General features: G+C 44.7%; 1 protein-coding gene across 2 annotated transcripts in view; it reads left to right on the forward strand.

Moving 5' to 3' along the window:
• The first annotated feature begins 18,915 nt into the window (after positions 1-18,915).
• LOC121558212 (serine/threonine-protein kinase ULK2) overlaps positions 18,916-27,574 on the forward strand; it is a 62,311-nt gene continuing 53,652 nt past the window's right edge. For both annotated transcript variants that reach the window (XM_041871700.2, XM_041871707.2), the window contains exon 1: positions 18,916-20,209. In XM_041871700.2, coding sequence (XP_041727634.1) covers positions 20,120-20,209 — 90 coding nt within the window. In that variant the 5' untranslated portion in view covers positions 18,916-20,119. The remainder of the gene's footprint in view (positions 20,210-27,574) is intronic.

Raw genomic sequence — 27,574 nt, forward strand, 5'->3', positions numbered from 1 at the left:
ACTCTCCACCAAGAGCTCTCCAAGGATGTCAGGGACAAGATTGTAGACCTACACAAGGCTGGAATGGGCTACAAGACCATCGCCAAGCAGCTTGGTGAGAAGGTGACAACAGTTGGTGCGATTATTCGCAAATGGAAGAAACATAAAATAACTGTCAATCTCCCTCGGCCTGGGGCTCCATGCAAGATCTCACCTCGTGGAGTTGCAATGATCATGAGAACGGTGAGTAATCAGCCCAGAACTACACGGGAGGATCTTGTCAATGATCTCAAGGCAGCTGGGACCATAGTCACCAAGAAAACAATTGGTAACACACTATGCCGTGAAGGACTGAAATCCTGCAGTGCTCACAAGGTCCCCTTGCTCAAGAAAGCACATATACAGGGCCGTCTGAAGTTTGCCAATGAACATCTGAATGATTCAGAGGAGAACTGGGTGAAAGTGTTGTGGTCAGATGAGACCAAAATCGAGCTCTTTGGCATCAACTCAACTCGCCGTGTTTGGAGGAGGAGGAATGCTGCCTATGACCCCAAGAACACCATCACCACCGTCAAACATGGAGGTGGAAACATTATGCTTTGGGGGTGTTTTTCTGCTAAGGGGACAGGACAACTTCACTGCATCAAAGGGACGATGGACGGGGCCATGTACTGTCAAATCCTGGGTGAGAATCTCCTTCCCTCAGCCAGGGCATTGAAAATGGGTCGTGGATGGGTATTCCAGCATGACAATGACCCAAAACACACGGCCAAGGCAACAATGGAGTGGCTCAAGAAGAAGCACATTAAGGTCCTGGAGTGGCCTAGCCAGTCTCCAGACCTTAATCCCATAGAAAATCTGTGGAGGGAGCTGAAGGTTCGAGTTGCCAAACGTCAGCCTCGAAACCTTAATGACTTGGAGAAGATCTGCAAAGAGGAGTGGAACAAAATCCCTCCTGAGATGTGTGCAAACCTGGTGGCCAACTACAAGAAACGTCTGACCTCTGTGATTGCCAACAAGGATTTGCCACCAAGTACTGCAGAGGGGTCAAATACTTATTTCCCTCATTAAAATGCAAATCAATTTATAACATTTTTGACATGCGATTTTTTTTTTGTTATTCTGTCTCTCACTGTTCAAATAAACCTACAATTAAAATTATAGACTGATCATGTCTTTGTCAGTGGGCAAACGTACAAAATCAGCAGGGGATCAAATACTTTTTTCCCTCACTGTATATGTATTATTATTATAATTATAATAATTTTAGTATGTATCTATTTTTTTTGCTGCCTGTTGGGCCCCCCACGGGCCCAGGCTGCCCCTGCATTAAACCGTACCTGCACATTTTTCTGGTTCAAGAAATGTAACTGGTAGGTCTACTCTAAACTATAAGCAGTCAGCCATGCATTGAATGGTCTTTTTGCAAGCAGTGATTGAGTTATATTGTTAGCCTAAATTATGACTATCCAATCTATTCATCACATTATGAATAGTAGGCTCTCTTACATTGGTCTGCAAATACGATGATGCATGGAATGCTTTATTATAAAGGTGCTTTTTTATGGTGAAAACTGGATTTTCCTTTCCCAAACTTTAAACCCATGCGTCTCCTATGGTAATGATGTAACATTTAATTTGCCACGTGACACTGATGCGATAACAAGGTTACCTTTATCATGGAAATAAGTAAGTTATATCGACATATTTCAAATTGTGTTGCGTAGTTGTTACCAGTAGGTGCGGTCAATCGCAAAACGCAGTCAAGCAATCCGCGCTCGTCTCCCCCTGAATTTTGGTGCGCGACTACACAACACTTTACCGTATCTCGTGTTTTCTGGTAGGGAAACTGAGAAGGATGTGCACAGATAGAGACGATATAGCTACAAATTATTCCAAGCAAGCAGTTTGAAGCACACTTATTCAAGCTTACACAATAAAATGATACCAAATTGTTAATTTCATTTTCGCGCCTTATTAAAAAATTACTTTGATATCACGGGTAGAGTGAGACTGCAGAGGCTGCAGTAGCCTACCGGGGGTGCTGTTTAGCAAATGTTAAATTGTGAAAGCAAGATGTGTTTAAGGTCATGACATACAAACACAATACACAGACACACACAGACACACAGACGCACACAGACACACAGACGCACACAGACACACAGACGCAGCAAGATCTAAGTGAGCTTGATATGTTTTTCTTTGTATTTCATTAAAGAGAGATTGTACATTTTCAAAAGTGTTAAATAAAAACATTTTACTTGGTCTATCCCCACATTCTTTATCATTCTTTTTTTTATGGATGGTAAACATTTTGTGATGTGTGCCACTAACAGATCAATAATCCATTGTCATTAACATTGCAAACCATGCAAACCATGTTGTAACTGGCATAATATGGACATCACACTGGAGTAATGATCTACTAGTGGCAAACATCTCAAAATATGTTTACCAGTCATTTTGTCTGTGGAAAACTTGAGTTATATGCCCTCAATGTTCACTGTAATATAGAATAACCAATTATTTCCCCTATCATTTAAAATGTAATAATACGGGCATCTTATAGTATGCAATGGTCATCATACTGGATTAATGATCTTCTAGTGGCACACATCTCTAGAAAATTATATCAGCCATTGTTACTGTGAATTCTTGACATGGGGTCATCAAAGTTCACTGTAATATAAGTACTTTTTTTATGACACAGATAAAGAATGTGGGGACAGACCAAGTTAAATGTAGTTATATAACACAGAAATGTATAATCTCTCTTTAATGAAATACAAACAAAAACTAAGAAAAACCTATCAAGCTCACTTAGATCTTGCTGTGTCTGTCTGTGTGTGTCTCTGTGTCTGTCTGTGTGTGTCTCTGTGTCTGTGTGTGTCTGTGTACTGTGTTTGTATGTCATCACTGTAAACACATCTTATTTTCACAATTTAACATTTGCTAAACAGCACCCATGCAAGGCTACTGCAGCCTCACACTACCCGTGATATCAAAGTAATTTTTTGATAAGGCACGAAATGTGTAATCTGAGGGAAATATGTGTCTCTAATATGGTCATATATTTGGCAGGAGGTTAGAAAGTGCAGCTCAGTTTCCACTTCATTTTGTGGGCAGTGTACACATAGCCTGTCTTCTCTTGAGAGCCAGGTCTGCCTACGGCGGCCTCTCTCAATAGCAAGGCTATGTTCACTGAGTCTGTACATAATCAAAGCTTTCCTCTTTCTACCTCACACAGTATTAGATAGCAGCATGTCTCTCTTTAACTGACACTGTATCAGGTACAGGTAGAGACATGCTGCTATCTAGTGGTTAAATGAGAGACCTTAATAGTTCTGCGTTACTTTAATTTCTCAAAAGTAATAAGCGTTGCTTTTATGCAAGCGTTTTTACAACGAGGAAACAAACACCTCACTATTAACTCAAAAAGCTATTAATATATATATATACATATAAATCAAAGCCATGAGTAGGCCTAGGCCTAATTATTACCAACCTCAATGTGAGGAAGATAGGGATAACCTCCTAGACAAGTCACTGTGTAAAAACGGTAAAAAGAAATAGATATATGAACTGTTCAGCCTAGACAATTTATTTGTTCATGTCTGGATAACAATTATTTTGACTGAAAATGTTAAATGTGTTTATGCCAATAGCCTACAATATAGCATGTGATCCGGTGGGTGCTGCTGATTGAAAAGCTGGTTTTAAATTAATCAAATAAGAGAACGATATTCACACACAAAAATCCAGCAGATGTAGTGTAACGTCCGAGTTTTAGGGTTCGCACTATACTCGATTTATGATGACTAGGCAAGCCCAGATTAACTGGTTCAATCAACTGGACCATACACAATACATGTTGTACTGAATTTAATCCACAAGAGGGCCGTATATACATGGCAAAGGCAGGACCACTGGGTTAAATGTCTGTGTTTTGACCATAGACCTGTAGTGCAGAGAGCGGCAATTATTTGCAGTGCAGTAATTCCTACTGTAATTCAATTGATACAAATTTGATTGTAGGCCTAGAGCTGGCAGGTATGGAAAATATTTGACGGGATGAATGTAGTCGAAATGTAGTCAGTAAGAAAGGTTACATATATAGTTTTATTCAAATAGGCCTATTGTAAAAGCATACAAACAATTCTATCAGAGCATATATTGTTAAAATATAAAACGTCAGATTTTTCTTTACTTTTCTTTCTACTTCCTCTACGGCACTCACATCTTTAGTCTCCAGGAATAAACACCTGGACAGAGGATCTGTAAATGAGCTCCTGGAGACAAAAGTTGTTAAAGCTGTTAAGGTTATGAATGGAACCAGTCAAACGTGGCTTCCATATGTTTGATGTGTTTGATACCGTTCCATTTATCCCATTCTAGCCATTACAATGAGCCTGTCCTTCTATAGCTCCTCCCACCAGCCTCCTCTGATTTTAACATTTACACATATGGATATCCCTAACCTCATAAATGGGTGAGCAATAATTTTTCCATTAAAATTCACATCTATCCCAGTTTGTTAGTCAATGCATTTTATGCTATCTAATGTAGTACAGAATGTAATGTATCAACCTTTGAGCAGATTAGAATTAATGAGCATGAAAAGAGATCGAAAGGACATGTAAATATGTAGATATTTAGAATACTAAAATTACAATGCTTGATCGATTTGCCAAGTTCAGACAGGAATTATCATGCTTTGTTTGTTCGTTTTAAAGTTCCCAGACCTCAGTGAAAGTCTACCTGGGAATGCCAGAGGACAGTATCATCAGAAGTGTCCACAAGCAACTCTCTGACCATGAGATTTGGCGTCCTGCCCATCTGAGCTGACCGTTGGTGGTCGAACAGCTTAACTCGGCCCTCTCTGTGACCGTCAGCAGAACCATTTCAGGACAGTCCTCCACTATTGCTTCAGGTACTCAGTCCGCTGAACAGATGGTCAACATGGTCAAGAAGTGTTTTGATGAGCACGCCGCCCCAGAGGACCAGAGCTCCACCTCTGAATTAGATGTTCAGTCCGGCACTCCACTGTCACGAATTCAGCCGAGGCTGCCCCTCCTCCTTGCACGGGCAGGCTTCGGCGTTCGTCGTCACTGGAGTACTAGCTGCTACCGATCCATGTTTCTATGTTCTACTTGTTTTGTCTGTATTGGTCTCACCTGTTTCCCATCTTGTAATTATGTCTTCCCTATTTAACCATCTGGCTCACACTGTGTGTTGTGCGAGTTTGTTCATGTTTTGGTTGTCGTATGTGAGCAGGTTTGTTCCTCCCTGCGTGGAGGTATGTTCATTAAGATACCTACGAGTAAAGTATGTTTTCTGATTAGCTCTGTGTCCTGCGCCTGACTTCGTCGTACCGCATTACATTGACGCCTTGACAGAAACACGCACCATTTATGGAGTCAGCAGGTACAGCCATGCCAGTCGGATCGATGGAAGAACGCGTCCAACAACAAGCGACCATGATCCAGGCTCTCGGCACCGCAATGGAACGCGTGGTGAATACTATGGAGCGATGGGAGAGAGGAGGTTTTCCTATACCTCCTCCAATTACACCACCTACACCGCGGTCCACCTTTTCACCACCTGGGTCCAGTGGTCACAGCTGGTCAGGTCTGATTAGGGAGGTCACAGCTCCACTCTGGATGAAGACGCAGAGGGTCATGAGGAAAAACGTAGTCTCTATCTGATTGATTCTCCTGCGTTTCCAGTGGTGTTGGGGCTTCCCTGGTTAACCTCTCATGACCCCACTATTTCATGGCAACAGAGGGCTCTCAAGGGATGGTCAAGTCAGTGCTCGGGGAGGTGTGTAGGTGTTTCCGTAGGGGCAACTACGGTGGAAAGTCCAAACCAGGTTTCCACCATGCACATTCCGCCTGAATATGCCGATTTGGCTCTCGCCTTCTGTAAAAAGAAGGCGACTCAATTACCACCCCATCGACAGGGGGATTGTGCGATAAACCTCCAGGTAGGCGCTGCACTTCCCCGGAGTCACGTGTATCCTGTCACAGGAGGAGACGGCAGCTATGGAAACATATGTCACCGAATCTCTGAGGCAGGGATACATTTGGCCTTCCACTTCCCCTGTCTCCTCAAGTTTCTTTTTTGTGAAGAAGAAGGATGGTGGCTTACGCCCGTGCGTTGACTACCGTGGTCTTAATCAGATCACTGTGAAGTACAGCTATCCACTACCTCTGATTGCTAGTATGACGGAGTCATTGCACGGGGCGCGCTTCTTCACTAAATTGGATCTCAGGAGCGCGTACAACCTGGTGCATATCCGGGAGGGAGATGAGTGGAAGACAGCATTCAGTACCACCTCTGGGCACTATGAGTACCTTGTCATGCCATACGGGTTGATGAATGCTCCATCAGTCTTCCAATCCTTTGTTGATGAGATTTTCAGGGACCTGCACGGACAGGGTGTAGTGGTGTATATTGATGACATTCTCATATACTCCGCTACACGGGCCGAGCATGTGTCCCTGGTGCGTAAGGTACTTGGACGACTGTTGAAGCATGTCCTGATCTGAATGTGAAGGCAGAGAAATGTCTGTTCTTCCAAGAGTCCATCTCCTTCCTAGGGCACCGCCTGTCTGCATCAGGTGATGGAGATGGAGATTGACCGCATTTCGGCCGTGCGTAATTGGCCGACTCCAACCACGGTGTAGGAGGTACAGTGATTCTTGGGTTTTTCCAACTACTACCGGAGGTTTATCCGGGGCTTTGATCAGGTAGCGGCTCCCATGACCTCCTTGCTGAAGGGGGGACCGGTGCGACTGCAGAGGTCAGCTGAGGCGGACAGGGCTTTTGGTCATCTGAAGGACCTGTTTACCTTGGCTCCAGTGCTGGCTCATCCGGATCCCTCCTTAGCATTCCAGGTTGAGGTGGACACGTCCGAGGCTGGGATAGGAGCTGTACTGTCTCAGTGCTCGGGTACGCCACCAAAGCTCCGCCCCTGTGCTTTCTTTTCAAAGAAGCTCAGTCCGGCGGAGCGCAACTATGATGTGGGGGACCGAGAGCTGTTAGCTGTGGTTAAAGCTCTGAAAGTGTGGAGGCATTGGCTTGAGGGGGCTAAACACCCTTTTCTCATTTTGACTGACCACCGCAATCTGGAGTACATCTGGGTGGCGAGGAGATTGAACCCTCGCCAGGCAAGGTGGGCCATGTTCTTCACTCGTTTTGTGTTTACTCTTACTTACAGACCAGGTTCCCAGAACGCTAAGGCAGACGCCCTGTCCCGACTGTATGACGCAGAGGAGAGGTCCATTGAGCCCACTCCCATACTTCCGGCGTCGTGTCTGGTGGCACCGGTGATGTGGGAGGTTGACGCTGACATCGAGCGGGCGTTATGTACCGAGCCCAGTCCCCCCCAGTGTCCAGAGGGTTGTATGTACGTGCCGCTCGAGGTTCGCGATCAATTGATCTATTGGGCTCACACGTCACCCTCCTCTGGTCATCCTGGAATCGGTCGGACAGTGCACTGTCTTAGTGGGAAGTACTGGTGGCCCACTTTAGCCAAGGACGTGAGGGTTTATGTTTCCTCCTGCTCGGTGGGCGCCCAGTGTAAGGCACCTAGACACCTGCCCAGAGGGAAGTTACAACCCCTACCCGTTCCACAACAGCCGTGGTCTCACCTATCGGTGGATTTTGTTACGGACCTTCCCTCCTCACAAGGGAACACCACGATCCTGGTCGTTGTGGATCGGTTTTCTAAGTCCTGCCGTCGCATTCCTATGCCAGGTCTCCCTACGGCCCTACAAACTGCTGAGGCCCTATTTACACACGTCTTCCGGTCTACGGGGTGCCTGAGGATATTGTATTGGATCGGGGTCCCCAGTTCACCTCAAGGGTCTGGAGGGCGTTTATGGAACGTCTGGGGGTCTCGATCAGCCTGACCTCAGGCTTTCACCCCGAGAGTAATGGGCAGGTGGAGAGAGTTAACCAGGATGTGGGTAGATTTCTGCGGTCCTATTGCCAGGACATTTTTACATTACATTTTACATTTTAGTCATTTAGCAGACGCTCTTATCCAGAGCGACTTACAGTTAGTGCATACATTATTTATTTTTTTCATACCCCCTGTGGGAATCGAACCCACAACCCTGGCGTTGCAAACGCCATGCTCTATCAACTGAGCTACATCCCTGCCGGCCATTCCCTCCCCTACCCTGGACGATGCTGGGCCAATTGCACGCCGCCCCATGGGTCTCCCGGTCACGGCCGGCTACAACAGAGCCTGGATTCGAACCAGGATCTCTAGTGGCACAGCTAACACTGTGATGCAGTGCCTTAGACCACTGCATCACAGTGGGGGAGTGGTTCGGGTTTTATCCCCTTGGCAGAGATGGCCCAAAATTCACTCCGCCACTCATCCACTAACCTTTCTCCCTTTCAGTGTGTTAGGTTATCAGCCGGTTCTGGCACCTTGGCATCAGACCCAGATCGAGGCTCCTGCGGTGGATGAGTGGTTTCGGCGCTCGGAAGAGACCTGGAACGCTGCCCATGTACGCCTGCAGTGGGCCATCAGGCGACAAACGGCGAGCGCCAACCGCCACCGCAGCCTGCCCCTTCGCCTGCCCTGCCGGAAGCTGGGTCGGCGGTTTGTGGGGCCATTTAAAGTCCTGAGGAGATTGAACGAGGTTTGTTATAGGTTACAGCTTCCTCTTAATTACCGTATTAACCCCTCGTTCCATGTGTCTCTCCTCAGGCCGGTAGTAGCTGGTCCACTCCATGAGTCTGAGGTACGGGAGGTTCCTCCGCCCCGACTGGACATCGAGGGGGCACCGGCGTATTTGGTCCATTCCATCTTGGATTTGAGGCGTCGGGTGGGGGGCCTGCAGTATCTCTTGGAATGGGAGGGGTACGGTCAGGAGGAACGGTGCTGGGTCCCTAGGAGGGACATCCTCGATCCCTCCATGTTGAGGGATTTCCACCGTAGTCATCCGACTCGCCCTGCTCCGCGTCCTCCTGGCCGTCGCCGGGGTCGGCGCACGGCTGGTACGCGCGTCAAGGGTGGGGTACTGTCACGAATTCAGCCGAGGCTGCCCCTCCTCCTTGCTCGGGCAGGCTTCGGCGTTCGTCGTCACCGGAGTACTAGCTGCTACCAATCCGTTTCTATGTTCTACTTGTTTTGTCTGTATTGGTCTCACCTGTTTCCCATCTTGTAATTATGTCTTCCCTATTTAACCTTCTGGCTCACACTGTGTGTTGTGCGTGTTTGTTCATGTTTTGGTTGTCGTATGTGAGCGGGTTTGTTCCTCCCTACGTGGAGGTATGTTCATTAAGATACCTACGAGTAAAGTAAGTTTTCCGATTAGCTCTGTGTCCTGCGCCTGACTTTGTCCTACCGCATTACACTGACGCCTTGACATCCACCTGTAACTGAAGAGGTGATTACTTTTATTGCAGACATGGTGGATTAATTGGAAAAATAATATCCGGAATCGGCTAAGCTGCTTCGAGAAGTGGGTCTGAAAGTTAAAATGTTGGCATCTGGCAGTGACCTTGCAGTGGAGCACCTGGATGCTGAAGACTCTCCTGTTCCAGAGGAGCTGAACATAATATTTACTTGCAAGGCAACATTTTGACACTGTCTAGTGCGAAGTTCAAAATCAAAGCCTCAAAGGCAGTGAGCGAAATTCTCATGAGAAGGTTCAGGAGCAGTATCTCTTACAGTGGGGAAAAAAAGTATTTAGTCAGCCACCAATTGTGCAAGTTCTCCCACTTAAAAAGATGAGAGAGGCCTGTAATTTTCATCATAGGTACATGTCAACTATGACAGACAAATTGAGGAAATAAAATCCAGAAAATCACATTGTAGGATTTTTTATGAATTTATTTGCAAATGATGGTGGAAAATAAGTATTTGGTCACCTACAAACAAGCAAGATTTCTGGCTCTCACAGACCTGTAACTTCTTCTTTAAGAGGCTCCTCTGTCCTCCACTCGTTACCTGTATTAATGGCACCTGTTTGAACTTGTTATCAGTATAAAAGACACCTGTCCACAACCTCAAACAGTCACACTCCAAACTCCACTATGGCCAAGACCAAAGAGCTGTCAAAGGACACCAGAAACAAAATTGTAGACCTGCACCAGGCTGGGAAGACTGAATCTGCAATAGGTAAGCATCTTGGTTTGAAGAAATCAACTGTGGGAGCAATTATTAGGAAATAGAAGACATACAAGACCACTGATAATCTCACTCGATCTGGGGCTCCACGCAAGATCTCACCCCGTGGGGTCAAAATGATCACAAGAACGGTGAGCAAAAATCCCAGAACCACACGGGGGGGACCCTAGTGAATGACCTGCAGAGAGCTGGGACCAAAGTAACAAAGCCTACCATCAGTAACACACTACGCCGCCAGGGACTCAAATCCTGCAGTGACAGACGTGTCCCCCTGCTTAAGCCAGTACATGTCCAGGCCCGTCTGAAGTTTGCTAGAGTGCATTTGGATGATCCAGAAGAGGATTGGGAGAATGTCATATGGTCAGATGAAACCAAAATAGAACTTTTTGGTAAAAACTCAACTTGTCGTGTTTGGAGGACAAAGAATGCTGAGTTGCATCCAAAGAACACCATACCTACTGTGAAGAATGGGGGTGGAAACATCATGCTTTGGGGCTGTTTTTCGGCAAAGGGACCAGGACGACTGATCCGTGTAAAGGAAAGAATGAATGGGGCCATGTATCGTGAGATTTTGAGTGAAAACCTCCTTCCATCAGCAAGGGCATTGAAGATGAAACGTGGCTGGGTCCTTCAGCATGACAATGATCCCAAACACACCACCCGGGCAACGAAGGAGTGGCTTCGTAAGAAGCATTTCAAGGTCCTGGAGTGGCCTAGCCAGTCTCCAGATCTCAACCCCATAGAAAATCTTTGGAGGGGAGTTGAAAGTCTGTGTTGCCCAGCAACAGCCCCAAAACATCACTGCTCTAGAGGAGATCTGCATGGAGGAATGGGGGCAAAATACCAGAAACAGTGTGTGAAAACCTTGTGAAGACTTACAGAAAACGTTTGACCTGTGTCATTGCCAACAAAGGGTATATAACAAAGTATTGAGAAACTTTTGTTATTGACCAAATACTTATTTTCCACCATAATTTGCAAATAAATTCATTAAAAATCCTACAATGTGATTTTCTGGATATTTTTTTCTCATTTTGTCTGTCATAGTTGACGTGTACCTATGATGAAAATTACAGGCCTCTCTCATCTTTTTAAGTGGGAGAACGTGCACAATTGGTGGCTGACTAAATACTTTTTTTCCCCACTGTATATGGTTCAACCTTCCCATTCATTTAGTGCCACTCCCAGCTTGATGAACTCATCTGGCCCATCTGACAGGGTCCTTCATTTAGCGGCCATTGGGCTCATACAGACCACATAAAAAATAATCAATAAATTTGTTGACGATGTCAAGGACATTGTGAACTAAGCTTAATTAGATCAGCAAACAAGTGCCAAGAGAGATCCCCAAGTGAGACACTGCACACCCAAGCCAAAAAGCTTCCACTTAGCTCGTAGTATGTGTGACAGGCTTAGGCAAAGCTGAAGGAATTGTTCCTCAGAATGAGTGGAGTTTCTGTCCAGGGGGAAGAACTTCTGGAGAAATCTGACTCCAGTGCTGTGCTTACGGAGCACACTGACTCCAGTGCTATGCTTCTGGAGCACACCTGTTTCAAGTTCGCCTTCACCAAGTAGGAGTGAATCATCTATAGCAGAACATAGCTCATCTTCTGTATTTGGTGTGCGTGATTCAACTGACTCTGTTGAAGAGAAAACACCAGAGCAACCTGAAACTAGTAATAGTGAGATAATACTACAAGAGGTCAACTCAACTAGACTTGGTACTCTCCGTAAATGCGAAAGTGAGAACTTTCAACCATTACTGTCTCTCTGTGATTGCAACCTGGTGCCCTGCACCAAAGAGGTCTGGTCCCAGATTGTGACCATGTATAGGTCAGAGGTGGCCTTTTCCCATCCACAAAGTATTCTACTACTCTATGGCTGAGAAAACCTCAGAGTACACTGAGGCGGCACCCGAAGGCTCCCAATCTGGTGTGGAAGTATCTGAGAAGAAGATCTGGACAACTGCGAAGACTATTTACCACAATGTCAAGACAAAGTTACGAAATATTTCACATGGCAAAAACAAGCCAAGCAACAAAAGCTCAAGCCAAAAAGACCCTCAGCAATATTCTGGTTTCAATTCAGAAAGAGCTGTCAAAATCTAACCAAACAGTGACTGCAGGAGAACTTTCACAAATAGAGAATGTGGTTGGAATGATCCTGGACGATGTTGAGAAGGTAAGCAGTGAATGTGATGAGGAACTGGTCTATCAAGCACCACAGCGGCCTTCTTCCTCGTTGTCATCCTCATCTGCCAGATCACAGAAGTCAGAGTGGGAATTTGCACTCCCTGGAATTGCCATCCCTTCTGAATTACCAGCGAGTACTACTCAGCCCATTTTAAGATGCTCAGTCATCGACTGAATCACCTATAGCAGAACATAGCTAATCTTCTGTATTTGGTGTGCGTGATTCAACTGACTGTGTAGAACAGAAAACAACAGAGCAACCTCACCAGGGCAACCGCATAATTTCTGAGAGCAACTTGACCCCTCTGGTTCTGACAGTGGCGGCTGGAAAGAGTGCATCCCATACAATCCTTACTAAGATGAAGAGGAATGACAAGAAGGTGGGGAAACCCACAGCTTACGAGCTGGTTCAGCTGTTTGCAGAGGAGTCTGTGAAGCGTCTCCTGCTTCCTAGCCTTGTGCCCTCTATAGCTTCAATGAGTTGGGCTCAAGGAGTCAGTGTGACATCTAGCGTATACAAAGATTTTATGCTCTTCTTAATAATATAATATAATAATATGCCATTTAGCAGACGTTTTTATCCAAAGCGACTTACAGTCATGTGTGCATACATTTTTACATATGGGTGGTCCCGGGGATCGAACCCACTACCCTGGCGTCTTCTACATCAGCATTTAGTGACACAGTCAGTTGGTTTACCAAAGTAATGGTAAGCCAGGTCATGAACTCTGTGGTTTCTGATTCACAAAGCAGAGAGTCATCTCCAACCAGAACTGTAACTGATATAGGCAGTCTACTGAGTGTTAAGTCCTCCCCTCTGCCATCTTTTCCCGCCATCAGCATGGCAACAAGTGAGACCTCCAATGCTGCACGAGGCTTTGAGGCCAACATAGATGCTGAGGAAAGAGATACCACCAGTTGTTCCGGTGTAGCTCAGAGCATTGTTTGTGATCAGAAGTCAACTAGGCCGGATGTTGTCAAAGATGTCTTGCTTTCAGCCCCATCCTCTGATAACAGGAGGTGATGAAAAAATAAATAAAATAAAAAATAGTTTTAAAAAACACTAATAAAGCAGCACCTCACGGCACAACACCTCTCCCCCATGTGACCTACTTGTTGTGTGTATGTACTGACATGTATGTGTAACTGATAGACGCACACACACACACACACACACACACACACACACACACACACACACACACTACATGTTAATGTTTTAAATGTATGTAAATTGTAAAGTATTTTGTCTGTAATGTCTTTTTTGTTTTGTGTCGTACCCAAGTAAGAGTAACTGTCGCCATTGGCTCCATTGGCATTGGCTAAATAAGCCATCCGGACTATTAAAAAAATAAAAAATAATAATAATGCCATTTACATTAGCATACAACAAAACCATAAACATATGTAAACCAAAAGTATATTCTTTAGAATACAGTAAAGAACACAATTGTGTGTGGGGGGTCCCGGGGGTGCAGTCCAGGAAATGGTAGAGGGGGGGGCAGTCACCAGTGCTAAGCTACGCTTCATCTCTTCTCCGGGCTGGGTCTGGCCACAATACTTCGTCCACATCACAAGATACGTTTTCTCTTGCCAAACATCGAGGGAAGTATCTCCTAGCATGGCGTATCCAACCTTGGACAGAGGCAACCTCTATGTCCCCACATGCGTCCTCCATTGCCTGGAGAAGCAGCATGCGGGCATAGGGTTGGCAATCATACACTTTCAGCGCCAGGCTGAGAAGAATTCCTCTATGGGATTTAGAAAAGGTGAATATGGGGGGTAGGTACAAAACTACAAATTGTGGATGGGTGGCAAACCAGTTTTGGACCAGAACAGCCCGGTGAAAACTAACATTGTCCCATATAACCACAAATCTAGCAGGCTCCTGATCTGGATCAGGGACAAGCATTGTGTAAATTGCATCCAGAAAAGTGAGAATATGGCCGGTGTTGTACGGACCCAGTGTGGCATTGTGATGGAGGACCCCGTTTTGAGTGATGGCAGCACACATAGTTATATTACCCCCACGCTGTCCAGGGACATTGGTAATTGCCCTCTGTCCTATTACATTTATTCCGCGGCACCTGGTTTTGGTGAGGTTGAAGCCAACCTCATCCACATAAATAAATGTACATGGGCATCCATCTCCAATACTCTCTGTAACAGACAAAAGGATATACAGATGAGTAAATATGGTATGTCTGAAGTACTGGAAGTAGTGTTGCATACATACCTCTACAAAGTCATGTCGCAGATTCTTGACTCTGTCAGAGTTTCTCTCAAATGGCACCTTTTAAAGTTGTTTCATCGTCACTTGGTGCCATTGGAGGATGTGTTGTATGGTCGACAGGCTTACAGCATTGATGTTGTTAAATATGGTGTCATTATTAAAGATATGCTCTCTATTCTCTCAAATCCTAATTGCATTGTTGGCCAAAACCATATTTATAATTGCAGTCTCTTGTACATCTGTAAACAAGCGTCCTATGATGCAGTCACACGTATTTTACAGTACATTACTGTAATGCTATAATAGTAATTAGATAGTTGAATACCTGTTCTCAATTCTGAAGGTTCGAATTATGGACGCCACTGTAAATCGACTCAAGTTGGGCTGGACTCTCAGTCCAGCCTCTCTCATGGTCAAACCGTGGTTGATCACATGATCAACAAGTGTTGCCCTAATCTCATCAGAGATGGCTCTCCTTCCTTCTCTTCTTTGCCCTCGTCCTCTTCTTCCTCTTCCTCTTCCTCTTCCTCTACCTCCTACTCCTCCTCTTCCAACTATTCGTCTTTGAATTTGTCCTCGTTGTTGTTCCCTGCCTCTCCCTCCTACTCCTCTTGCTCTCTGTCCATTGTTGGCATCCATTGTTCAAAACAGTCCTATACTACAGTAAAGCAGTGATTGGTTAGTGATCAGTTAAGCAATTAGTGTTTGAACATGTGAGGAGAGTGTGTTTGACCTGGTGAATAAGTGTAGCATTTTGATTGGTTGTGTTTGGAAAAGGAAAGCAAGTCACTTCTTGTGTTTTAGGTAGAGAATTGTGTGTAGTGTTTTGAAAAAAGTGTTTTATGCAATTGACAACTGAGTCAAAGGCTGAGAAATAGCTTATGGTTTTGGAGATTTTGTGTGTAGTTTTGCACTTTGAGTGAGAGGTTTCAAAAATCGTGTGACATGAAAAGATTTTGTGTGTAAGCAGTTGGAAAAAACTGTAACAATTGTGGGTGTGGAATTGTCAATGTGAATGCTACCATTATATTCATATTCCAAATGAAATATTGTGCTGGAGTGGTAGATGTGGTTGTTGTCATTATGAGGTTGTTGACTTGTGGTGACATTCCTCTGAGCCTTCCATAAAGGGGAACAAGAAGGATTCCAAGAAGGATTCCCGCCCCTCTGAATCAGAACGACATCTGATACAGCAGGAACATTCTTTGCGATATTGGTGTACAAAGAAATGATATTGCAAAGGAACCTTAGGCCTACATTATATATTGATAGTCATGTCTTACAGTATATAAAAGTATTTATATTTTTCAAACCTCAAGATGGTGTTTCTCATCCATTAATAAAAGTTATGTTGAGTTATAACTGAGAATAGTAGTTAAATATTAGCCTACATCCAACATCATTTCTAAAGTCCATGGCAACTGTCTCTTTTCTGTAGCAATTGTATTTTATTTGTCACATGCGCCTGAATACAACATGTGTAGTACACCTTACCGTGAAATGCTTACTTACAAGCCTTTAATCAACAATGCATAGTTTTTAAAAAGTAAGTAAGAAAAATTTGCTAAATAACTATTGGAAAAATAGTACAACAGTAAAATAACAATAACAAGGCTATATACAAAGTGTACCGATATCGAGTCAATGTGCAGGGGTACGGGTTAGTCAAGGTAATTGAGGTAATATGTACATGTAGGTAGGGGTAAAGTGGCTATGCATAGATAATAAACAGAGAGTAGCAGCAGCATACAGTATGTGAAGAGTGTGAATGAATGTAAATGTATGTGTGTGTGTGTGTGTGTGTGTGTGTGTGTGTGTGTGTGTGTGTGTGTGTGTGTGTGTGTGTGTGTGTGTGTGTGTGTGTGTGTGGCGTCAATATGCATGTGTGTGTGTGTTTGGTGTGTGTGTCCGTGTGTGTGTGTGTGTGTGTGGTTAGAGTCCAGTGAGTATACGTCGAGCCTGTGCAAGAGTCAGTGCCAAAAATAATAATAAATAATAATAAAATAAGGGGGGGTCATTGCAAATAGTCCGGGTAGCGATATGATTAACTGTTCAGCAGTCTTATGGCTTGGGGGTAGAAGCTGTTAAGTTGCTTTTTGGTCCCAGACTTGGCGCTGCGGTACTACTTGACATGCAATAGCAGAGAGAACAGTCTATAACTAGGGTGGCTGGAGTCTTTGACCATTTTTAGGGCATTCCCCTGACCGCCTGGTATAGAGGTCCTGGGTGTCAGGAAGCATGGCCCCAGTGATGTACTGGGCCATATTCACTACCCTCTGTAGTGCCTTGCGGTCGGAAGCCGAGCAGTTGCCATACTACGTGGTGATGCAACCAGTCAGAATGCTCTCGATGGTGCAGCTGTATAATTTTTTGAGGATCTGTAGACCCTCAAAAAGCACCCAACATAGTGACATATGCTGCCACGTCTGGACACCCATATGATCTCCCCTCCACCTTTCAACAGGAGAAGCCTCACAAACATCCGCCATCTCCAAAGTCCTATCCAAGTCATTCAAAGAGCAAGTAACCCAACTAATGTATTGGCCAATTGATTGAATAGAATCCCATTGATGGCCTTTCTTTCTTCGTTTTCCTGTTAAGTCGCTGTTCGTTCCCTCGCGGAAATCGAATTAGCATAATAAAAATGTGTGTAAAATGCTAATTAATCTCCATGAAGAACAGCAAGTCACATTAATAGGATGTAAGTGGAATATCTAGAGCAAGTCACACTAATAAACTATATGCCTACTTAGTTTATGAACTAATTCAATAATAAAGGATCCAGGACACTCAGTGACAAGGGAGTTTTTTGTTTTTATTTTTCAAACGCATTCAAGGTATATATGTCATACTTGAATACATCCAGTAGGGGGAAACATATACAAAGCAAAGGCATGAAGGACCAGTCTGGCGCTACAACAGAGGCCTGAACTATAATGTAAATCTTTGGTAGCCTATCGATATCTCTGGTGCTACAACGCTAGAGGGGGCTGAACATGCAATGGGGTACCTATACATCAGTGTGGTACCTCGGTTTTGGGCTGTGAAATATAATCTCAAAACACAGTGAGATAGAGCTATCATATTACTGTCCACATTCGGATGACAGTCGATGGACTATATCTGTTAATGATAGTGTAGGCCCCTTAAACTCAACTCTGGTCCTCTAAGCCTGTTCCACTGCTTTTGTTCATGGTTCCCCTCTAATCAGGGACTGATTTAGACCTGTGACACCAGGTGGGTGCAATTAATTATCAGGTAGAACAGAAAACCAGCAGGCTCCGGACCTAGGTAAGATTTGAATACCCCTGATGTAGGCTAATACTTGTATTCATATATCCCAATTATTTGAAGTAGCCGAATCACTTGGAAATTATTATGTAATTTTTCAAGAATAAAACGTTTTCTTTTGGCGAGCGTTCATATGCCAGTCGGAACTAGGAAACTCGGAAAATGCCTACTTTCTAACTGGTTTTGTTATACAAGTGCCGCGTTCAACGAGTTTCCTAGTTCCCACTAGCATGAACGCGGCACTTATTTTATGGGTGTCAATCAAACAATTGCATGGTTTCAGTTTTTTATCAAACATACCTCGATACTGGTAGATACATAAATTAAATTAACAACAAAAAATGAGTAGCCTAAATTATATTCTCTCTTGGACAGACTACGTACATCGAGCATCTGACCAATTACACGAGACTTTAGTTTTTTTCTTCTTCTTAGTATTATTCAAATTACAATACAATAACATATAAACAGGACATCGCTACAATTATATTTTATTCTTATGAAATAAAATAAAATAAAACAAAAAAAACAAAATAAAGAAATAAAAAACAGTTTCATTAAAGTGAAAGTACCTCCAATAAAATAAACTGAAAAAAGGTCAGGGGTTACAATTGTATAAACCTATGGTAGAGTTGTAAGAATACATGTGTTTTTTAATAACATTCTAGAGATGTTATTAAATATTCGATTTCAAGTAAAAACATATTGCATTTGGCGACAGATTTCAATTGTTGGTTTTTGTGTATGTAAAATTTACCAGAGAGAATAAAGAAAATAACACATTGTTTATGAGTGTGACTCTGTTGTTTTTTTGGAGCGAGCTAAGTAATGACGTGTTTAATTTCATTAATAACAATGAAAGATGTAATATGTTATTATTCAAGTGAAATCAAAGCTACAAAACCAGATTCTAGTTCTGGGTTATTCGAGATAACCTAAATTACGACACCATGGAACTATCCTTCGTGGCGGAGGGCATATTGCGCATTGACGTGGTCTGCGGAAGGATATGGTATAAAGTATTTGTCACGGTACTCTTTTTGCCATTTGTTCTGTATTGACATAGGTAACGTATGTCAGTAGATAACGCTGTATCTGGCCAATGTGATGGGGAAAGACGAAACCAAAACAATTTAGCAGATTAACTGTATTAAGGGACATACATGCAATGGTTTTACTTGTCGTACTGTAAAGGTTAATTTGAATCGGTTGCCATGTTCTTGCTGACCCAAGTATTTTCGCCCAGTGACTGAGATTTGATGACCAATGATGACGATCTGGGAATTTGAATAGATGCCATTTGGATTACATTGAAGAGAATCGCACGAACGTCAATGTTTTCCAAGAGGAGAGACGTCTTCTGGAAAGAACATCTCGCCACAGAGGACTATTATGACAGCTAGCTGTGACTGACACGAATTCTATTCAAACTCAGTAGTGTTGCTTTTCATAGCTTTTCAGGCAAATATATGGGCCTGTATTTTTTTATTTTTCTTCTGCGATAATCTGATCATTCCAAATGTATGTCCGTCAATTCAATTGATATTCTGTTTAGGTAGCATGAAGCTAACGTTAAAGCTAACTAGCTGCTGTATATAAGATGTTGTTAGCATGGTTGCTTGCCAGCAACAATGGGCAACATGACGCTTGTCACAGCATGTCACTCTCTGGTTATATAGTAGAAGTGTCTGTGGGTGTTTGAAGCTTGCAATCTATTTATCCAGAATACTTGACATCATGTAGAATGTCAAGAAAAGCAGCTTTGACCTAATTTGTTTGCTAACTAAATACATATATGACTAGGTAGCTAGCCAGTTTGCAACGCTAGCAATTTGGGTCAGAAAATGACAGCTGGCAGTAGGGACTGACATTGTGTACCTTGTGAAAGTGTGGCCAGCAATGCGTAAAGCTGCCTGCAGTGTCTGATTGTGGAAATAGTTCAACGTCAAGCCTTACAGAATATGTTGTACCTGGCTACTGACAGGGAAGAATTTGACACTAGCTCCAGTTTTGCATCCCATCTTAAACGTGATCAGTTGCATCATCACCTGGCTGTTTCTCAGGCAATATCAAAGGTGGACTGGAATGCATGCAAACTGACTTGTATCGGGGAAACGCCACAATGACTAGTTTGCTTGACAGCTAAAGCAACGTTTGGGTGGATATATTGTTGCACCGGGGTTCTGATATCAAAAGAGAGCATCCTTCAACGTGCATCACTGAAGAAAGAACCTTTCGACACCTGACCTAAATTGGACAGTTACTTTGACAATGGAGACGGTTGGAGACTTTGAATACAGCAGAAAGGACCTGGTGGGACATGGAGCTTTCGCTGTGGTGTTCAAAGGAAGGCACAGAAAGGTAACTATCAGGAACATTAAAGGTCTGCATCTCCATCTTTCCCATTGCATTGCTTGCACCCTCCCTCTCCTCTCCTTGCCTCTCCTCTTTTTTTGTTCTCTATGAGGTTATGTGAGAGTAGTGACGCTTACATAAATCTAGGTCAGTGACATTACACTGCAGTAAATAAACTGTCATTTGGCATAATTGTGTTTAGTTTGACTTCAACTAACTAGACATTCTAAATATTAGTTACGATAGTGATGCAAACATTGCAATTAAATACAATTATATCCATTGATATGCTTCACCGTATTCAAATGTAACAATGTTATTTACATGTTTGATCATGCATGTTATTGTGTTTCATAAGCCTCGATCATGTGATGATGTTGTGCAATCTTGCGTTATGGTCTGGCACTGGGTGCAGAGAGATGCGAGCCGTTCATTCATGAAACGGATGACTCAAACAGCAGTGAATAGCTCGCTGACGTAGCCAGCCAGCCTAGACAAGGTGCAGAGAAAGGAGCATGTCTGCTTGTTTTTCCTCATCAAGAGGTCTTCTTTCTCCATCTTTTGTCATGATATGAGAAATAGTCTACACATCAATGCAATCCTGACTGCAACATTTTGTAAAATATCAACAATAGAATGAGATGATGATAGTCTAGTGATGATACGGTCATCCTATTAGCTTGATTGGCCACACTCACAGAGTGATAACAAAGCATCTTGACCGACCGACTGACTGACAGGACTGTGGCGACTGTCCATGATGGGGATGTGGACCAAACAGTGTTGTGTTGATCCAGGCCAGGTGATCAAGGCGCAGCTGAAGGATGGTCAGAGACGAGAGAATGTTACATATGTCTGAGCCTGCTCTACATCTATCTCACTGTGTGATGCATCCAGGGATGATGTCACCATGCTACCCTACAGTATTATATTGAAATATTCTATGAGAGCATTAAATTTTTTACATTTAAGTCATTTAGCAGACGCTCTTATCCAGAGCGACTTACAGGAGCAATTAGGGTTAAGTGCCTTGCTCAAGGGCACATTTACGTCATTTAGCAGACGCTCTAGACCAGAGCGACTCACAAATTGATGCATTCACCCTATAGCCAGTGGGATAACCACTTTACAATTTTTTGGGGGGGTAGAAGGATTACTTTATCCTATCCCAGGTATTCCTTAAAGAGGTGGGGTTTCAAATGTCTCCGGAAGGTGGTGAGCGACTCCGCTGTGTGTGTGGGGGGGGGGTAGAAGGATTACTTTATCCTATCCCAGGTATTCCTTAAAGAGGTGGGGTTTCAAATGTCTCCGGAAGGTGGTGAGTGACTCCGCTGTGGGGGGGTAGAAGGATTACTTTATCCTATCCCAGGTATTCCTTAAAGAGGTGGGGTTTCAAATGTCTCCGGAAGGTGGTGAGCGACTCCGCTGTGTGTGTGTGTGGGGGGGTAGAAGGATTGCTTTATCCTATCCCAGGTATTCCTTAAAGAGGTGGGGTTTCAAATGTCTCCGGAAGGTGGTGAGTGACTCCGCTGTCCTGGCGTCGTGAGGGAGCTTGTTCCACCATTGGGGTGCCAGAGCAGCGAACAGTTTTGACTGGGCTGAGCGGGAACTATGCTTCCGCAGAGGAAGGGGAGCCAGCAGGCCAGAGGTGGATGAACGCAATGCCCTCGTTTGGGTGTAGGGACTGATCAGAGCCCGAAGGTACAGAGGTGCCGTTCCCCTCGCTGCTCCAAAGGCAAGCACCATGGTCTTGTAACGGATGCGAGCTTCAACTGGAAGCCAGTGGAGTGTGCGGAGGAGGGGGTGACGTGAGAGAACTTGGGAAGGTTGAACACCAGACGGGCTGCGGCATTCTGGATGAGTTGTAGGGGTTTAATGGCACATGCAGGGAGGCCAGCCAACAGCGAGTTGCAGTAATCCAGACGGGAGATGACAAGTGCCTGGATTAGGACCTGTGCCGCTTCCTGTGTGAGGCAGGGTCGTACTCTCCGAATGTTGTAGAGCATGAACCTGCAGGAGCGGGTCACCGCCTTGATGTTAGCGGAGAACGACAGGGTGTTGTCCAGGGTCACGCCAAGGCTCTTCGCACTCTGGGAGGAGGACACAACGGAGTTGTCAACCGTGATGGCGAGATCATGGAACGGGCAGTCCTTCCCCGGGAGGAAGAGCAGCTCCGTCTTGCCAGGGTTCAGCTTGAGGTGGTGATCCGTCATCCATACTGATATGTCTGCCAGACATGCAGAGATGCGATTCGCCACCTGGTTATCAGAAGGGGGAAAGGAGAAGATTAGTTGTGTATCGTCAGCGTAGCAATGATAGGAGAGGCCGTGTGAGGATATGACAGAGCCAAGTGACTTGGTGTATAGGGGAGAAAAGGAGAGGGCCTAGAACTGAGCCCTGGGGGACACCAGTGGTGAGAGCACGTGGTGCGGAGACAGCTTCTCGCCACGCCACTTGGTAGGAGCGACCGGTCAGGTAGGGACGCAATCCAGGAGTGAGCCGCGCCGGAGATGCCCAGCTCGGAGAGGGTGGAGAGGAGGATCTGATGGTTCACAGTATCAAAGGCAGCAGACAGGTCTAGAAGGACAAGAGCAGAGGAGAGAGAGTTAGCTTTAGCAGTGCGGAGAGCCTCCGTGACACAGAGAAGAGCAGTCTCAGTTGAATGACCAGTCCTGAAACCTGATTGGTTTGGATCAAGAAGGTCATTCTGAGAGAGATAGCAAGAGAGTTGGCTAAAGACGGCACGCTCAATAGTTTTGGAAAGAAAAGAAAGAAGGGATACTGGTCTGTAGTTGTTGACATCAGTGGGGTCGAGTGTTGGTTTTTTGAGAAGGGGAGCAACTCTCGCTCTCTTGAAGACGGAAGGGACATGGCCAGCGGTCAAGGATGAGTTGATCAGCGAGGTGAGGTAGGGGAGAAGGTCACCGGAGATGGTCTGGAGAAGAGAGGAGGGGATGGGGTCAAGCGGGCAGGTTGTTGGGCGGCCTGCAGTCACAAGTCGCAGGATTTTATCTGGAGAGAGAGGGGAGAAAGAAGTCAAAGCATAGGGTAGGGCAGTGTGAGCAGGACCAGCAGTGTCATTAGACTTAACAAACGAGGATCGGATGTCGTCAACCTTCTTTTCAAAGTGGTTGACGAAGTCATCCACAGAGAGAGGGGGGATTCAGGAGGGAGGAAAATGTGGCAAAGAGCTTCCTAGGGTTAGAGGCAGATGCTTGGAATTTAGAGTGGTAGAAGGTGGCCTTAGCAGCAGAAACAGATGAAGAAAATGTAGAGAGGAGGGAGTGAAAAGATGCCAGGTCGGCAGGGAGTTTAGTTTTCTTCCATTTCCGCTCCGCTGCCCGGAGCTCTGTTCTGTGAGCTCGCAATGAGTCATCAAGCCACGGAGCTGGAGGGGAGGACCGAGCCGGCCGGGGAGGATAGGGGACACAGAGAGTCAAAGGATGCAGAAAGGGAGGAGAGGAGGGTTGAGGAGGCAGAATCAGGAGATTGGAGGGAGAAGGATTGAGCAGAGGGAAGAGATGATAGGATGGAAGAGGAGAGAGTAGTGGGAGAGAGAGAGCGAAGGTTGCGGCGGCGCATTACCATCTGTGTAGGGGCAGAGTGAGTAGTGTGGGAGGAGAGCGAGAGAGAAAAGGAAACAAAGTAGTGGTCGGAGACATGGAGGGGAGTTGCAGTGAGATTAGTAGAGGAGCAGCATCTAGTGAAGATGAGGTCAAGCGTATTGCCTGCCTTGTGAGTAGGGGGGACGGTGAGAGGGTGAGGTCAAAAGAGGAGAGGAGTGGAAAGAAGGAGGCAGAGAGAAATGAGTCAAATGTGGACATAGGGAGGTTGAAATCCCCCAAAACTGTGAGGGGTGAGCCATCCTCAGGAAAGGAACTTATCAAGGCGTCAAGCTCATTGATGAACTCTCCAAGGGAACCTGGAGGGCGATAGATGACAAGGATATTAAGCTTAAATGGGCTAGTGACTGTGACAGCATGGAATTCAAATGAGGAGATAGACAGATGGGTTAGGGGAACAATTGAGAATGTCCACTTGGGAGAGATGAGGATTCCTGTACCACCACCCCTCTGACCAGATGCTCTCGGGGTATGCGAGAACACATGGTCAGACGAGGAGAGAGCAGTAGGAGTAGCAGTGTTTTCAGTGGTAATCCATGTTTCCGTCAGCGCCAGGAAGTCGAGGGACTGGAGGTTGGCATAGGCTGGGATGAAGTCAGCTTTGTTGGCAGCAGAACGGCAGTTCCAGAGGCTGCCTGAGACCTGGAACTCCAGGTGTGGGGTGCGTGCAGGGACCACCAGGTTAGAGAGGCAGCAGCCACGCGGTGTGGTGCGTTTGTGTAGCCTGTGCAGAGAGGGAGAGAACAGGGATAGGCAGAGGCATAGTTGACAGGCTGTAGCAAATGGCTACAAAAATGCAGAGGAGATCGGAATGAAATGAGCTAAGCATCTGGGAGAGGAGAGAGCAGGGCCTCCCTCACCAAAAACTTCTACCTCAGAAACTAAAATTGTTTCACTGAACCACCCGAACAAAAACTCTCCCAACTTCCACCTTTAGAAATCAGAATTGTTGTGAACCACAGCGGTTCAATGTTTAAAGGAATAGACTCAACCCACTTTATTCAGCTAGCTAACTATGACACCATAGCTAACTAGCATGATAGCATCCAATAACAATAACACACAGTTTAGCACCAACACTTGGTCACAACAAACCACCAATAGTGTGTTAACTAGCTAACTAGCATGCTAGCATCCAGTAACACACAGTTTAGCACCAACACTTGGTCACAACAAACCACCAATAGTGAGTTAACACACTAAACAGATCATTCGTGTCTGTGTCAAGTTCCTTTCATGACGCAGCAATGATTAAACGTTGGCTAGCTAGGACAAGTATATTGTATTTAGCTACTACAGTACAGTTAGCTGATCGTGTTGGGTAGCTAGCAATGGCCACTGTGTTGACTTTGTTTGGAGAATGGCTAGCTAGCTAGCTTCGTGCTACACCCGGCACACAATGGCTACTGTGTTGACTCTGACTCTGTTCGAAAAACGGCTAGTTAGCTCGCTTCGTGCTACAGCCGGCACGGCCGAAGACACTGCCAACCTACAGTAACTACCCACAACAACCCACGATGCCTAGCTATGACGCCATAGCTAACTAGCATGCCAGCATCCATTAACACACAGTTTAGCACCAAAACTTGGTTACAACAAACTGCCAAGAGTATGTTAACACACTAAACAGATAATTCATGTCCGTGTCTAGTTCCTTTCATAACGCATAACGCAGCAAAAATTAAACGTTGGCTAGCAGCACATTAACATTGGAAACAGCTCTCCACCGTTGCTAAACGTTACCAGTAGCTACCCGCTAGCTAGCTAGCCTCGTGCTTCGATACTAACCTACAATAATTACCTACGGAAACCTACAATAACAACAATACTAACCTACAATACCTAACTACAACTAACTACCTACCTACGATCTAATACATGGTTTAAGCTTTACTCAACACCATATGAGAAGCTTACCTCCTGCTAGAGCAGAACATCAGTATGCAAAGATTCATAACAGGTAGGTACTCCAATGGTGAGTGTAGCTCAATTGGTAGAGCATGGCGCTTGTAACGCCAGGGTAGTGGGTTCGATCCCCGGGACCACCCATACGTAAAAATGTATGCACACATGACTGTAAGTCGCTTTGGATAAAAGCGTCTGCTAAATGGCATATATTATATTATAAGGTATGTCAACGTTAAGGGATACAATAGTAGGGGTGTCAAATTCAATCCGCGCACGGGCCATATTGATAAAACAAGGGCCAGACATTTTACAAAAAAACGTGCATACAACTGCGACCCAAACTGGCCAATGTTTTATTTTTATTTTTATTTTATGGCCCTTTTATAATGTCCACTTATGTAGATAGGATGCTGTATATAGCATTTTAACATATTAAAACGAATTAAGATATAAATCATATTTGTCCAGCCTTTGCTGCTATGCTTGCATATGTGCATAATATGCTGCGACCCTAATCAAAAAGTATTTCATAACTCCAAATAACAAAAACTTTGCTAGGTTGTTGTAACATTTAAACTAAAATGTTTTTCATTTTTTTGCGCTGCATGGATCACCAGTGCAGTTGAACACAGTAATGCTGTATGGTGCACTCAAAATGTATTGTAGTTGAGTAACCGGCCTAGGCTACTGCTCAAATGTTGCTGTAATAGGCCTACATGTTTCTCTTTTGCATTGTGTTTTGTTGCAGGTTTTGTTTTTTGGTTATTAATTGTCGGGCTTTAAAAACCGAAGCCAGACTGCAACCTTTAACACTGAAACATATATAAACGCAACATGTAAAGTTTCATGTTTCATGAGCTGAAATAAAAGACCCCAGAAATTTTCCATATGCACAAAAATATTATTTCTCTCATTCTGTGCATAAATTATTTTTACATCCTTGTTAGTAACCATTTCTCATTTTCCAAGATAATCCATCCACCTGACAGCTGTGGCATATCAACATTTTTACATTTTAGTCATTTAGTAGATGCTCTTATCCAGAGCGACTTACAGTTAGTGAGTGCATACATTTTTTTTTTTCATCAGGAAGCTGATTAAACAGCATGATCATTACACAGGTGCACCTTTTGCTGGGGACAATAAAAGGCCACTCAAAAGTGCAGTTTTGTCACACAACACAATGCCACAGATGTCTCAAGTTTTGAGGGAGTGTGCATTTGGCATGTTGACTGTAGGAATGTCCACCAGAGCTGTTGCCAGAGATTTGAATGTTAATTTCTCGACCATAAGCCGCCTCATGTTGTTTTTGAGAATTTAGCAGTACCTCCAACAGGCCTCACAACCGCAGACCACGTGTAACCACGCCAGCCCAGGACCTCCACATCCGGCTTTTTCACCTGCGGGAGCATCTGAGACCAGCCACCCGGACATCTGATGAAGCTGTGGGTTTGCACAACCAAATAATTTCTGCACAATCTATCAGAAACCGTCTGAGGGAAGCACACCTGCGTGCTTGTCATCCTCAACAGGGTCTTGACCTGACTGCAGTTCGGCATCGTGACTGACTTCAGTGGGCAATTGCTCACCTTCGATGGCCTCTGGCACGCTGGAGAAGTGTGCTCTTCACAGATGAATCCCTGTTTCAACTGTACCGGGCAGATTGCAGACAGCGTGTATGGCATCATGTGGGCAAGCGGTTTGCTGATGTTGTGAACAGAGTGACCCATGGTGGCGGTGGGGTTATGGTATGGGCAGGCATAAGCTACGGACAACGAACACAATTGCATTTTAACGATGGCAATTTGAATGCACAGAGATGCCGTGACGAGATCCTGAG

The sequence above is a fragment of the Coregonus clupeaformis genome, chromosome 5 (genome assembly GCF_020615455.1).
Source record: "Coregonus clupeaformis isolate EN_2021a chromosome 5, ASM2061545v1, whole genome shotgun sequence".
In the NCBI taxonomy this organism is placed as follows: Eukaryota; Metazoa; Chordata; class Actinopteri; order Salmoniformes; family Salmonidae; genus Coregonus; species Coregonus clupeaformis.